The sequence below is a fragment of the Tachypleus tridentatus genome, chromosome 13, assembly GCF_004210375.1.
Source record: "Tachypleus tridentatus isolate NWPU-2018 chromosome 13, ASM421037v1, whole genome shotgun sequence".
NCBI lineage: Eukaryota > Metazoa > Arthropoda > Merostomata > Xiphosura > Limulidae > Tachypleus > Tachypleus tridentatus.
In genome coordinates this window covers 128,168,633-128,183,603 of record NC_134837.1, presented here as the reverse complement: position 1 = coordinate 128,183,603, position 14,971 = coordinate 128,168,633, and the positions used below count along the sequence as shown (strand labels likewise).

Sequence of the window (14,971 nt, the reverse complement as noted above, 5' to 3'; positions counted from 1 at the left end):
AAAGAACCAAAAGAATACCTGCAATAATTTTACTACATATAACTCAAGCAAAGAACGCCAAATATAACCTTTTAAATAGGTTAGCAGGACATTTCGTTATTAAACATGTTAAATAATGTCTTTACGAACCCACAAGTATCTTTTTTCCCTATAAATTAAAATATTGTAGGCATTTTGTAACTAAACGACTTTTGACTTTTTTTTCTGGCAAAACATCCAATAACGGATATAAATCTTCGAACACGATTTATTTTACATTACAGTTGACAAAGTTGCTGGTCAGGCTTCTAATTGCTGTGAATAAAGATTTGTTTAGGGCTAAAGGTTGTATAGTTGAGCATATCCTTTGTCCAACTGTTATCCATATTTATAGAAGCAGATAAATGACAAAATTATGTCCGTAATTTTATTAACACTATAAATTCAACCCAATCTTTGTGCAAAGCTTAAATTTTCACAAGCGAGCTGACCTTTTGTAACTTAATTTCTGATGCAAATTCAAATATTGTGCACTTTACCAAGAAAAATAAAGTTCCGTTATTAACGTAACTACACATTCTTTACTAGAACTTAGGTTTACTTGGCTAAAATATTACAAGTCATTTGCTAGTAAAATTACGTTTGTCAGTGATACTTATAACAGTTTTTATTTAAAATGTATGCAACACCTTATTAATACTTCAGTTTATTATGAAGAAAAAAACGATTGTCTTACATGACTAAAAGCTGATAAACAAAACATTAGTTTTAGACAATTCTTCCCTCAAATAAATATATCACAATAGCAAACAATAATGCAGTGGTTCACATTTGTTTCTTTTACAAAGTTTATAGAAGTTAAAGTCACATCATGGAAATATTTAGTTAAGATGGATCATACTGACTTACGATTCACAATGAAAACTGTAAGTAAAAGTACTAGGACTTTTAATGTTTCTGAAACAGATGTTTATATACACAATGGAACAACGTTTCTAAAGTATTTACCATTCCTTCAGACTAACTGTTTAAGTTATATTTTGGTGTAATGTTTTCAATAGCTCATCTCTGACCAAGTTTCTAAAATGGACAACTGCTCAACTTTACAAAACCTGTTTCATTTTCTAATATACATTGTTAGTAGTCTGTAACACTGTTTTAAACACTTTGCAAGTACACACAAACCCTGACTGACTAAATAAAACTGTTTTCACCAATTTTAATAAATATTAAAATTACATTTTCGTTTGTTTCTTAAACAAAGATTTCCCTTAAATAAAAATTCAAATCAAATTATTGTACAACTATCACATTTTAAAAAGTCCCACCTGAATATTGCATCCAACAACAATTACATATTCAGCTTCTACTGCAAGAAAGCCAACATCTAACTGTACAGTACAAAATTATAGGCCTTAATTTCATTCTAAGAGTTTAACATTATATGCAGATATTTTACAAACTTATATCTTCAACATTTAAAGAGGAAACTTGTTTTGTAAAAATATATATTATACTAGTTTAAATACCACTGTTCCTTGCTAATAAACAATAAAAAAACATTTTAATTATTTTAGCAACATTAGTTTGAACTCAGTACATAGCTTTTTCAGGACTGATTTCAAATCTGAATATTCCAGTTTAATGGGATATAGGGAATGTCAAATATAACTATTGACATATTGAGTAAGGAATATGAAGTAGGATTTACTGAATAAAAACAGAAGACTGTAAAACACTTCAAAAGATAACTGTATAGATTTAAAAAGGTATACAATATCAACTATTTGTGACTACTAGATATTTCAGTTTCACAAAAACAACAAATGCTATACATGTAACATTATTGAAGATATATTGCATTGTAAAACCTTTCCATTGAAACCAGTGAATAGAAACTGATTTATTAAATTATTAAAAACTTAAATTAATTTAAATGCATGAAAGCAACAAAGCAAAAATAAAAGTCTGTTAATATGATTAGAAGGATCATCACACAAGATACAAGAAATATATACTTGTGCCTTTCTGAAATCAGTTTCGTGTCTCAAAAAAATCTGATTTGATTGTTTTGTTACATACGTTTTACTAAACAACTCCACTTCCTGGTTTCACATGAAATTATGTAATCACTCATATTAGATGAATCAGGTTCTCTATATCTAACTGCAATTAACATTTATATTTCAAGACCACAGCTGATATTCCATTAAAAAACATGCTCGTACATGCATGTACACACACACACACACACTCTCTCTCTCTCTCTCTCTCTCCTCTGTATGTGTATTTGATAAGCACTTGCTATAAAAGATGCATAACTGTAAATAAGAGTCTACTAGTGTCATGGTTACTTAAAGCACATCAACCAACAGTTTTAGAAAACACAAAGGCACTGCACTTTGGCCCACTTCATTAAACATCCAACTACTGTAACAGTTTAAAACCAAAACAACTCCTGATTATATTACTTTTTCAGGACTAGTAAGCCTCACCAATTTCTAAACATTTTAAACCACTGTACTTTAAAGTTTTTACATACTGTTTAAGAAGTTCACATACAACCTAAAGGAACATAATACAAATTAAAAGAACCTAGAAGTACATATGCAGTCTTAAAAAGTCTCACATTAAAATTCCAGCTCCCTCACACACATATTTCATGTTCAGTAAAATATAGACAGGAACTGTAACACCTAAAATTATCATACCAATTTACCCTACATTTTTCCTAAGGGTAGGTCCAACTACAGAGGTACATTTCTTTAAATATTTAACATAATGGTTCTTGGTTTCCATGTTTATAAGCCAAGTAACTTGTCCTCTCAGCCTGAAAAAGATTAAGAGTAAATTAACAATACTGATAAGAGAGATCAGAAAAGGTGCATCACCACTCTGCTCAGAAATGTTGAGAAGTGAACAAGAATCAATGTCTCACTGATGCAAAACATATCTAACAATCCCACATAAAATACAGAAGATTCTAATCCTAGGTCCTCTGAATACTGAAATTAAAATAAATATTTAGCATATCCTAGTCCAGATATTACAGTCACAAAACCTCATGATCCTGTGTGAGAATCAAACTGACAAGCTAGCTTCTTAAAATATATATATCAATGTTTTAACAAGTTCTGACTTGCAAAAGTTATGTGGAAAGTTTTCTACCTTTTACCTACAATTTATCTTATTTCAAAGAAAAACAATGGTTCATGCAGGCAGAGATTAATTTTCAATCCACAATATAAAATTTACAAGTTTCCTCCAGCCTACTGCTTGTCTCGAAGCTTTGCTCAACCTTCTTAGATGTTATTTTAACTTGGCTGGTATGTAGTCAGCAAAGCTGCATCCACAGGTTCCAAACAGGAAGGGCAGGTAAATGAACGCATCAACCAGTCATCAATACAAGTCACATGATAGGTATGTAAACAGGGAAGATATCTTATGGCATCACCAATGACAAATTCTCCCATACAGATTACACACCTGAAAAGTTACAACAGATCAGAATTACAAATGTTTAATTTACTTACTTGATTGTCACAAGTCAATGTGTCACATAAAAATACCAAATGACTTAACTTATATTTTCAGTTCCAATCCATAAAGTTAGCTCACTTAAATCAGAAGTTATTAATATAAACTAGAACTAAAATATACTTGTTATGTAATAATAAAAATCTAAGTTAAGAAAGTTTGGATAGTGGGGTGGAATTTCTAATAAAATATCCAAGTTTATAAGGAACTATAATGGTATAATGACTTGTCGACATAATTCACTTATAAGGAACTAACTGTATGAAGTTAAAACTACCATATTTAAATCAATTATTAACCACTACAAATGAAAAGAATTAACTATTTACCAGTAAGTCATCTTTTTCTTACAATTGGGATGCAGATACTTCAGTTTCTAGGTTCCAAACTTTGTCATTCCAGAGAACTATTATACAGTTTTAAGGAAACACTGGATAGAAGTGTTCAATAACCTAATATAATACTTTATCTTGGATGGAATACAAACCAAAACACTGAAACTATTATCTAAAAAAAATTAAAATACTTGCTAAAATAACAGAGGGTTTCATAATCAGATAAAATGTACATTTTATCGAATTACCTTACCACCATAAAAGAGTCGACAGTCTAACCAACACAGTTAAATAATAGGATAAGGATTAAAAACAATTATATGAAGTCAGTATTATTTATTTTAACAAAAATACAAGTTTCTCTTTATCTCACTTTTTTAAACAGAAAACTTGTTCCTAATCAGTAAGGCTTCCTTCATTACTCTCTCTGTTTCAAATGATTTTTCCTACAAAGCACACCATAGATGATTTTTACAGTTGTATCACATTCCATTTTTAATGATTTCAACTTTTGTAAAAAAAAAAAAAAAAAAAAAAAAAAAAAGTTAAGTTGCATTCTTAAAAGCATCTAATAATCTCAATGTAGTTTAATAGCACTAACAAACTATATTTAAAACATTCCTCAGATTTGACCTGTTTCAATCAAAGCTAAAAAAAATGTACATTTAACAAAACACAGCCTACTATATTTCAACAAAGTGCCTTCACCACTACAAAACCAAATTGAACATGTAACCAAGAAACATAAGAAATCCTAGTTCAGTCCTTCCTTTTTCATCATCTATGCTGAACATGTTAACAGACCAAAACTACAAAACTATGTCTTAAGAATGACAGCTTTTTTTTGCTTTTTTTTTTGTAAAACACTAATTAACTGACCTTCAAAGTGCAAGATCAAGGTTTCACTCCACGTAAGAGTTTTGTTAATTCCCTTCTGCTTTGAAAGGTTTCTTTGAACCTTAGACTTTTTTTTTTTTTTTATATATAAAAACATTTCTTACTTTTATTACTTCATGTATATTTTCTTTATTATTAACTGATTCATCAGTTCTGATTTTTTGTTGCTGACCTGTTACTGTTGGGTAATTAACTCATATAACACTAAATCATCAATAACCCTTAAACAACAGGAATGCTGTAGGTAGCAGCATTAGTTGATGATGCTGTCATTTAAGGGTTGATATGTTTTAGTAAGTTTATCGTTAAATAGTTTGCTGTCATCATGTTTTTCTTGTTCGAATTTTAAAACATTCTTATTCAATGCAGCACATGTTAAACCCAATTTCTACATTTTGGTAACAGATTGTCAATTTCTATTGAAGCTAAGTGTATGTACATGTAATAGTAAGTAATGTACAGGTTACTATGAATTCTTACCTGTAACATACTTAACTACATGAACAAGGTCAACATCTGAACTCACATTTTTTTCTTTCCTATAAGAGAATTAATCCTGATAAAGTCATGCAACTCCAAACACATTATAACTATATAGACCAAAAAAAAACATTTAGTACTGTTCAGAATCTTACAACTTTGAAGTCTGAAAACAGTCAAGAGTAAATGTTTCAGTTATGATAACCATTCTAATAGAAATGACAGAATAAGACCTAATTTGCATTTCTCAATAATAAGTAAGGACAACCCTGACAAACCAAACAGTTCCCTGGTGTCTGTAGATTGTTAAAGTTAAGAATGCATTTCAACAGTTGCCAAACTCCCTTGTGAAGCATGCTAGACCAAAATCATTGTAGAGCAAGAGAAAAAGTAAACCTGCACACAAGACAAAGTAACAATAGAGGAAATAACCCACACATACAACTTCCAATAAGAACATTCAAATCCTTGTATCAATTCATAAGAAATATATCCACAATACAATAGGCTATCTATTACCCATCAGGGAATAAAACAGGTTCAAGAGCAGATTTTGGCTGTAGTGCAAGTTTCATTGTGTTTAAAAACAAATATGGAACTTTCTAAAGCCCCATGGGTTGGTCTACATTAGAACAATAAAGTTTGTTTTGTATTTTGGCATTTTTCTTTGTTCTTCTGCTGCCTCTTCATCCTCAAAAAAATTCCCAAAAGTACCATAAACTGCAAATTCAGTAATCTGATTACACTGCTAATGAAACTTTTTTTTTTCCTTAACCAAGTTTTATTATGTAGCAGTTCACCAAAATTCATGATGCAATCAAGAATGGAACCATGAAGAAAACTTCAATCACATTTTTTCTATTTCAGATAAGAATAACAAAAGAACAAACTTTAAAATTAGTGTTTAAAAATACTTTTTTTATAGTATTGCTATTGTACAATTGTCAATAAATCTTGATGATGAAACCAATTATCATCACAGTGAATATTTTCAAAAAGTTCTTACCTTGTATCTGTCCCTAATTTACTTGCATGAAACATCTACAATATACTTGAGATAACTGTCAATCTGAACATTAAGGAGAGTGGTTAGTTAAAAGTTTATTTTTCATTTTTTAAACTTTTACAGCTGTGCTTAAGATATATGAATTTTAAAATGGTTATATTATTCAATTGTTGTTTTTTTCTAATACAAGAAATAAAAGAGGCTCTGGAAGAGAGATGAACACTGGAAAGATATACTGTTATATATTTTTGAATATTATCTTTTCTAGTGATTTGGGTTAAATGACAAAAGATTAAATGGAATTAGTAAGAGTTGTAAATAAAAATAGTAGGATTAAAGTTTTAAATAATAGCTTAATAGAATAATTTCTATAATAATGTTAGATTAGGCTTATGATGTGTAATTTTACTTTCAGGCTTAGCTGTAATTTATCTTGCTAGTAAATTGTAAAGTAGGTTAAATACATTGTCTTATTCAACAAATACCACATAAAAAATGCTTAATTTTCTCTTCCTGTTTTAATTACTATCATTTGCTCAAGTTTAATTTGATTTAGTGTTTTATAGCACAAAGCAGCTAGGCAATCTGTGCCAAAGTCCAGTAATAAGGTAAAGGTAAATGTAGTAGAATACATAGAAGGAAGTGAAGGTAAAAAAAAAAAACAGCATTTAAAAACATAAATAGCATAAAACCAATGTTGACATCTAGTCTACAATGTTGAGAGAGAAACCAAGTTTAGTTTGATCCTTTAGTTTAAATTCAATTTATGAGACTAGTTCTTTGTCACTGTTATAAAATTAAAGAAATAATTAAGTTAGTGTGAACATGAAGTAATATTAAACTGTACTATATTTGCTTCTAAAACATTAGGCTTAATAACAACATTTGCGGCAATAGGCTACTGATATTTACATTTAGTACTCAGTGTTAATTTCCAGGCTACAAATACAATGATTAAGACGAGTGTTGGACAGGATGTTGAGAGTAATGAGTGGTTTGTATCTGGGAACTAGACTGAAACATACTTTTAAGGAAGCTAGTAGTGAAGACATGTAATTTGTAGAGTTTATAGGTTGAAGCAAAGGAAATAAATAAAAAGAACAATAAATTGTGGGAAATGGCAGCAGGATTAAAAGTGGAGCTTAGGCTTTCACAGGAAGTTAGAAAAAATAGTAGAAGTAGTAGATTTAGTTGTAATGAATGTTTTGTTGAGCAACAACTTTAAGCCATTGGTTTGAGTAAACCAGGAACTATTGGAGGGAAGGAAAAACAAGAGGATTAGATAAGATTGTGGATGATAAGAAGGTTATGGTTATAGACAATCCCTCGACAATGTATGCAGATAGGATAACCTGTGGGGTAAATAGGGAGAAAAAAAATGATGCTATCCACAGGCACAGGTGGAGGATACAGTGCAGGATATCTAATAGAGAACTAGCAATTATGCAGTTTTTTTTGTTGTACACATAAGGGATAATGATGTACAGAAAGGTAGATCAGTAAAGCTAATTAACAAGTACAAGAAATTAATAAAGGGATTAGAAAAAACAATTGTGTCAGGGATACTGGCAAGAATTAATTGTGAGGATGTAAGTAGGTTACTAGGGCTAAATGCTAGGATTAGATTAATGAGCACATTAGCTGATGAGACTTGACAAGATCAGTTTTAATAAATAGGATTTTTGAAATGGATGATTTACATTTAAATATGATAGGTGCTGGCTTCTTTACTCAGCTGTAAGGGAAGTTTTAAACCACGATTAGAAAGTGTTGACTAAATGCAAAGAGATTAAGAGGCAGAAAAAAGTTTAGTTTAGGAAATACATACAGTAGTAGTTGAGGGAAGGTTCAATTGTTACTATTTTTAATGCTAGAAGTATAAGAAATAAAACATGACTTTAGAGTGCTGGTACAAATTGAGGATTTTGAAATCATGAAAAAAACTGAAACATGGCTAAATACAGGATTGTAGATTATTTAAGACAGTACTAAAACAGAGGGGGAGGAATAGCTTTATATGCAGAATACAAGTTACACCCTGTTAAAACCAGAGATAAAGATAATAGGGAGGAGACAATCCATTTGGGTTCCTATTAGCAGATATAAAGGGAAAAGGTTACAGACTACAAGATGATTTTGATGAAATTAGAGAGAAACCGTAAGAGTATGATTTCAGCTGTCAATGAAATCATAATTATAGGTAATTTTAATTTCAAGTATACAGACTGACAAAAGCTAGAGTATAATTGTCATGGAGAAACAATTTTAAAAACTGTTCAAAATGGTGTTCACCAATTAATCAAGCAACCTACTAGAAATAATGCTATTATTATTAACTTCAAACAAAAATGATAGAAAGGGTAAAAATTATGGAACAGCTGGGTGCAAATTATCATTGCTCTGTTAGGTTGTGTTTTGCTGCATATGGAGAAGTTAACAGAAAATATTTCTTTGAATACATTAAAGATAAGCAATGCTCATATCTGATGATTATGAGATGGTTGAGTTATTAAAGTTTTGCTTTTTCTGCAGTTCTTCCCAATGAAAGTTTAAGCAATATTTCTTATTCTGTACAGTTGACAGATGGAAACAAGATAACTGTATTAACTATGAGCTTACTAAAGAAAAACTGGGAAGTTTAAAAAATATGACAAGCATCCTGGACCAGATATTTCCTCACAAGTTTCAAAGGAGGGTTATGATTAAATATGTCAGCTACTTCCTACTATTTTTTTTGTTAAGTCTTTGAATAGTGGGCAGGTGCCATACAATTAGAAATTAGTTCATTACCTCTTTAAGGGAGGTTGTACTGTTCCAGTAACTCTGGGCCTATTAGTCTTACATCAGTTGTGGGAAAGGTTTTGAAAAGAATAAATGATACTTTAGAAAAACATTGAACAAAACTGAGAAATTTATTGGATAGTGAATATGATTTCAGTAAAGGTAACTTTTATTTTATAAATTACTTGTTATTCTTTGAAAAGGTTACTATTTATGTAGATGAGAGCATGGCTGCAAGTTTGGTATACCTGGATTTTCAGAAAGCATATGACATGATGAAACACAAAAGGCTTGTAAAACAAATTATCTCTATAGATGTGAGGGGAAAATTACCTAATTAGATAGAAGAGTGGTTAGATGGAAGAATACAGACAGCTGTTACAAATGTTCAGTCAAACTGGATTAATGTTACATGTGAGGCAATTTTTAGAACCTTTGCTCTTTTTGTATTTAAATCAATAACAAGTAATTGCCAGTATTATTACTCAAATTTTCAGATACTTACAAAAGAATTTAAATCATTTAGTGAGTTGAGCAGATAAATGGCAGATAGATTTAATGATAAAAAATTCAAGATAATGCATGTTGGTTATCATACTTTGAATTTTAATTAAAATTTGGATGGGAATAACCTAAAGTGTTATGAAGGCAAGGGATCATGATGTAATGGTTGGTCAGTCTCTTAAGCCATCCAAACAATGTCTTGTTGCTTGTGGTAGGGTGAAATAGGATTTTAGGTTGTATTTACAAAAATATTGAAAACAAGTCTAAAGAGGTTATACTTCTGTTGCATAGACCAATGGTTAGGCCAAATTTGCAGTGTAAGTATTGGGATTCTTACCTTAGAAAGGATAACTTGTTGAAAAGGGGTATAGAGAAGGATTACTAGAATGGTGCCTGGGATGGAGAGGTTGTCATGTTTTTTCTTGAAATTAAGACTTTTTCTTTATAATAACGTTAGTTTAGTTTAAAGGATGGAACAGCCAAGATAGATCAATAAATTCAATGGTGTTCCAGAGTAGTAATGACAATCTACTTTCCACCAGTGGTAACTGAATCAACTATTTTACAACAAATTTTCTACAGAAAAACCTGAAATGTACATCATACAACTGTTTCAAACATTGTGAACAACTGAAATCAGTACAGGTTGGTTTCATAAGACTGAAGAGAACAACTGACCAGAGATCTTTATGTTTTGTCCTCCAGTTGGACGGCAATCTGTGCAGAAGAAAAATGGAAACACCAAGATTACCACTGCCTTCTTTGTACACAGATAAGTAAGGCATAGCAAAGACACCTTAGATTTTCTGCTTTGCCAACTCAGGGTTATTGAACCCCTCTTTCAGAATTTTAATATTGAAATCAGCAGTCTACCTTCAGATCCATAACACATAAAATTTCCACAAATGCAGTTTTAGCCAAGGCTGTTACGAAAAAAGTATAGTTTAACCCATCAGTTCCTATATTTACAAAAATATCCCATTTTCCTACTAACCAAATATGTACATTCCCTACATTCAATGCCAAAATAAAGGAAACTGTTTAACAGGATACTCACAGAAGGTAGCATTTTCCTACACTGAAAATTTATTTCCAACAGATGCTTCCTTCTTTTAAAAAACAGCTTTTCGTCCACCACTGCTCTCTATCAGTGCAAATTTTCTATACTTGCAACTAGCCTACAACCTATAATGTTTGCATATCCACATGCAAATTATGTAACAGCTCTTCACCAATAGAAAAGCAATACCATTCAAATCATAACCAGTGCCTTCCCCACTCCTGCAATCATTAATCACTTTGCAACTGGTCAGGAAACCTACAGCATATGTCATCATAAATCAGAAGGCTGGGTGGGAAATATGAATCTATTGGAAATATGCTTTCAGTATAGGAAAATACCAACTTCCAATTTCTCTCTGCTTACAAAATACCTAGATTTCTACACTGAACTGGTGAAAGGAAGAAAAACTTATCCCTCTTCAGAAAGCACTCAAAGAAAGACCAGGAAGTATGGAATCAAAAGTGAAAATATCACACCCCAGCAGCAGTTATCACCACAGTGTCACAAACACAAAAGGTGGAAAAACATGAATGAACACTAGAATATGCATTACCAATAAACAGGACTCCTGGGCATTGAGTGACTAGGGCATAACAAACTGTAGTGGTAGTAAGAAAGGATACAATGCAATTGACAAACATGGTCTCAAGATGAACAGTGTGGATTTAAAATATATATACACACACACACACACACACCTGGTCAGGGACCACTTGCCATAGAGTGGAATTCACAACACACTAGCAAAAAGGCCTCTGAAAAACAGAAAAGTTTGGGGAAAAAAAGCAACTTTTCACAATAACAAAACCTGAGTCAGTAGTATAATGGAAAATGTCAACAAACTTACAAGAAAAACCAGCATGTCTGTACAGTACTAGTGCCAATCCAGAGTTGATTAACAGTTGCATACGTAAAGAGGGCTTTAGTTACAATATGAGTGGTGTCACTCTACGACTAGTAGAGAGCTGCCACATGATCAGTTACATGTAAATGTGCAAAAATGGGAAGTGAAGGCTAGCACCATGTATTGAAACTATGCTAACAGAAGGCAGAGCTATTTAAGAAGGCTATTTTGTAAGAGGAGGTATATCCGAATATGTAAATCTTTATCTGCTCATTTTAAATCAACAGTTAAAAGATCAATATAGCATAGATATTTTAACAAAATGGCAAACTTTTTAAAACCATCTATGTCAGATTTTGAACCATTTGCAGTGTTAGGGGGAAGCACTGGAGGTAAGAAGTATGCAAACAGTAAAAACTAAAATCATAGATATGATAATTTCTTACTTGCAAAAGGCTGAAAAACCTGAAGTCTATTTGTTACCACAAAAAAATAAAAGCATGTATTAACAAAAACATAGGATAGTCGACACTTAAATGTCAGAGCAATGGTTTATCCACAACTAATACTACCAAAAAACATGTGTTTTAACAACTAGAATCAATGAAACAAGTAAATACAAAAAAACAATTCTAGCTCTTAGAAAGTCTTGTTTCTCCTCTGGAAAGATATCGTAACCAAATAGTAAAAGTTTACAAGACAGTGGACAAATAACCTATTGTTCATTTCTCTCCACTTCTGTAATAGCCATGCTTTTGTGAAGAATGCGAGAATATTGAAGCTCACGACTACAAGTTTAAAAGTCTACAGTTGATGAATGTTCTTAATAGCAATGGAATGACTTTCAATAAGTTATTCCTCTAAAGCAATTACCTGAAGATAATGTGTTTTATGATTAACTTGATTCTGATAAGATACTACCATAAGAATACAAAAAGACATTAAGAATGTGAGAAAGTAAGATTATATGACTGAAATAAGTTGAACCTATTTCTACAGAGAAAAATCACATCTGTAGAACAGTATTACAAAAAAGTATTATTTCATAACTCACTCTCTAACTTTCTTGCTTTCATCATAACATCCAGTTGGTAAATGTTGTATTAACCCAATATGCTGAGCTACTTTAATTTGTTCTTCTGTTAATTGAGATACTGGATGGCTTACATTTGGAGTAGATTGATAAACTGGAGCCAAAATACTTTCCTATAAGAATAATCCATTCAATATAAACTTCATTAACATAAACATAAAATCAACAGGTTCTCATTTTATTTTAATTGAAAATGCATAAACTATTGTATTAGGGCATTGTTTTTAAGTATATTATGTAGTAATTTAAGAAATTCTAATTAGAATACAAAATACTAAAAATAGGATTTTTGCTACAATAAATAATTCAAAAACTGAAAAAAATTAGGATATTTAGTAGTTCCAGTTACAATTTCATACATTACATATAAATAATCAAGTTTTGGCCAATATATCTTCACAACTATTATTGGTATTTTCTTGCTATCCTGTGTAAAAAATAAATCATTATTGAATCAGTATGGCTTCAGGGTCAATTATGATTAAACGATACTTTATTAAACTACCATTTTTGAAAACCTAATTTTTTTCAAATTTTTTAATATAAAAAAGCAACCTTGTTTTTAATATTCCACACACAAATGTTAACAGCTCTTACCTGGTATGACGGTGGAACTTCAAGTTGATCAATAGATGATTCCCTTGTACTAGTGCTATTATTTTCTTGCAATAAGGATACATCATCTGATCCAAATGATTTCAAACAGTTGCCCATATTTTTTATATTGTTTTAATAAAGATAAAGTCTTCACAAAGTTATAAATGCCTGTTTGATATTAAATGCAATTATATGATGAGATTAGGATTTCTTCTTAAGAAATAACAACCATCCACATTTATCTTTTAACTTTCATCAAAAGTAGAAACAAAGGCAATTTAAATGTTAAAGTTAAATAACATTTAAGTTTTACATGTTAAGATTTCCAGTATGAATCACTGACTTAACAGTTTTAAAATGTACTTTAAATCTTTACAAATCTAAATGAGAGAGAGAGAAACGATTGAAGTAGAATTCGTCTAACAAATATAGTGATAATATCTACTTCAAGAGCAGGATTATTACTAATATCAGTACAGTATTATTTATTCTAATTTAAAATAATAACGTTACGTCAAAATTTAACGAAACTATACTCCTTCGACCAATATTATTACGGAAGGAACTTGGGAAATTATCACCTCATTTTTGCAACCAATACAAAAATAATTACATGGTCAACTTTAAGATCTCCAATCCAAATGAAATCTCTGCGACTTACTATAATTAGATCATCCAGTTTTCACATAAATATTTTAAATGAGGTTATCTAAGCCTAAGGACAGCTTACAAGTTAGAATACACGAGTAGAATTTTCGACCTTTTTGAACTTCGTTTTCAATTTTTTTTATCAACATATTATATATATATTATCCTTAACAGGATTTCTCTGATGGTTAAAATCTTTACAATAAAACGTTAAAGTTTATCGAATAATGAAACACAAGCCTGCAAAGCAATACTTTCAAACTTTCCATATGCGATCAGCAGTTTTAGTAATTACGTTATCACATAAGTTCTATTTAATACAACGTTCTTGAACTTAACACAGCTGACTCATTGTAATATCTATTTAACTGCTGTGTGACTACGAGCTGACACTTTTTCGCCCTCTGGTGTTGTTCTCAATACATTAGATTGAATATTCACATGTTTAATAACTTTGCTACTTTTAACATAATTTCTACATGCACGGGGCCTGGCACGGCCAAGCGCGTAAGGCGTGCGACTTATAATCCAAGGGTCGCGGGTTCGTGACCGCGTCGCGCCAAACATGCTCGCCCTCCCAGCCGTGGGGGCGTTATAATGTGACGGTCAATCCCACTATTCATAGGTAAAAGAGTAGCCCAAGAGTTGGCGATGGGTGGTGATGACTAGCTGCCTTCCCTCTAGTCTTACACTACTAAATTAGGGACGGCTCGGTGCAGTGGGCTAACAACCTACTCACTTAAATACCTGTTAAAGAATCCGCAAGCGATTGCAGCCCTATGTTCCTTGATGGAATCTAATGGTGATAACTAACTAACTAACATGCACGAAACTAGCGGTAATAAATGTGCACGTACTTTCATTACCCTCTCATTTAGTTTAAGTAAAAATATCAATTATTATTTTAAGTTTAGTATAAGTCAAACATTTTGCTAAATGTGCACACATTTTGATTGAATGAAATTAAGCTAAAAACATTTAAAAATACAAAAGCTGCAAAAGTGAGACATAAAAATACAATGTTTGAGATTCCAACGAACTCTTTTTTTCCCAAGGGTCTGACTCGTTCGGATCTGAGCCTGTATATAATATCTTTGATTTATCCTTAATATTTAATAAAGGGGCAGGAAAGGAGGGTCAGCTCGCATTGCTATTTTCCAAACAGCATGCTATTTCGCTTTAAACACGTTTTAAAGTAACTGTGTTT

General features: G+C 31.2%; 1 protein-coding gene across 4 annotated transcripts; it reads right to left on the bottom strand.

The window, feature by feature from the left end:
- Positions 1–672: 672 nt before the first annotated feature.
- On the bottom strand, positions 673–14,168 carry LOC143241110 (RING finger protein 11-like). 4 transcript variants are annotated; one of them, XM_076484673.1, is made up of 5 exons: positions 13,117–14,164; positions 12,481–12,632; positions 5,229–5,287; positions 3,846–3,922; positions 3,327–3,465 (listed from the first exon to the last, which is right to left on the bottom strand). In XM_076484673.1, exons 1-4 carry the CDS (start codon positions 13,231–13,233, stop codon positions 3,864–3,866), a joined length of 387 nt encoding a protein of 128 aa, XP_076340788.1. In that variant the 5' UTR covers positions 13,234–14,164; the 3' UTR covers positions 3,327–3,465; positions 3,846–3,863. The 4 variants fall into 4 exon arrangements, with proteins under 4 accessions (XP_076340787.1, XP_076340785.1, XP_076340786.1 ...); XM_076484672.1 differs by lacking the exons at positions 3,846–3,922; positions 5,229–5,287 and having other exon boundaries at positions 673–3,465; positions 13,117–13,284; positions 14,019–14,168; XM_076484670.1 differs by lacking the exons at positions 3,846–3,922; positions 5,229–5,287 and having other exon boundaries at positions 673–3,465; positions 13,117–13,284; positions 13,730–14,150.
- Positions 14,169–14,971: the final 803 nt, after the last annotated feature.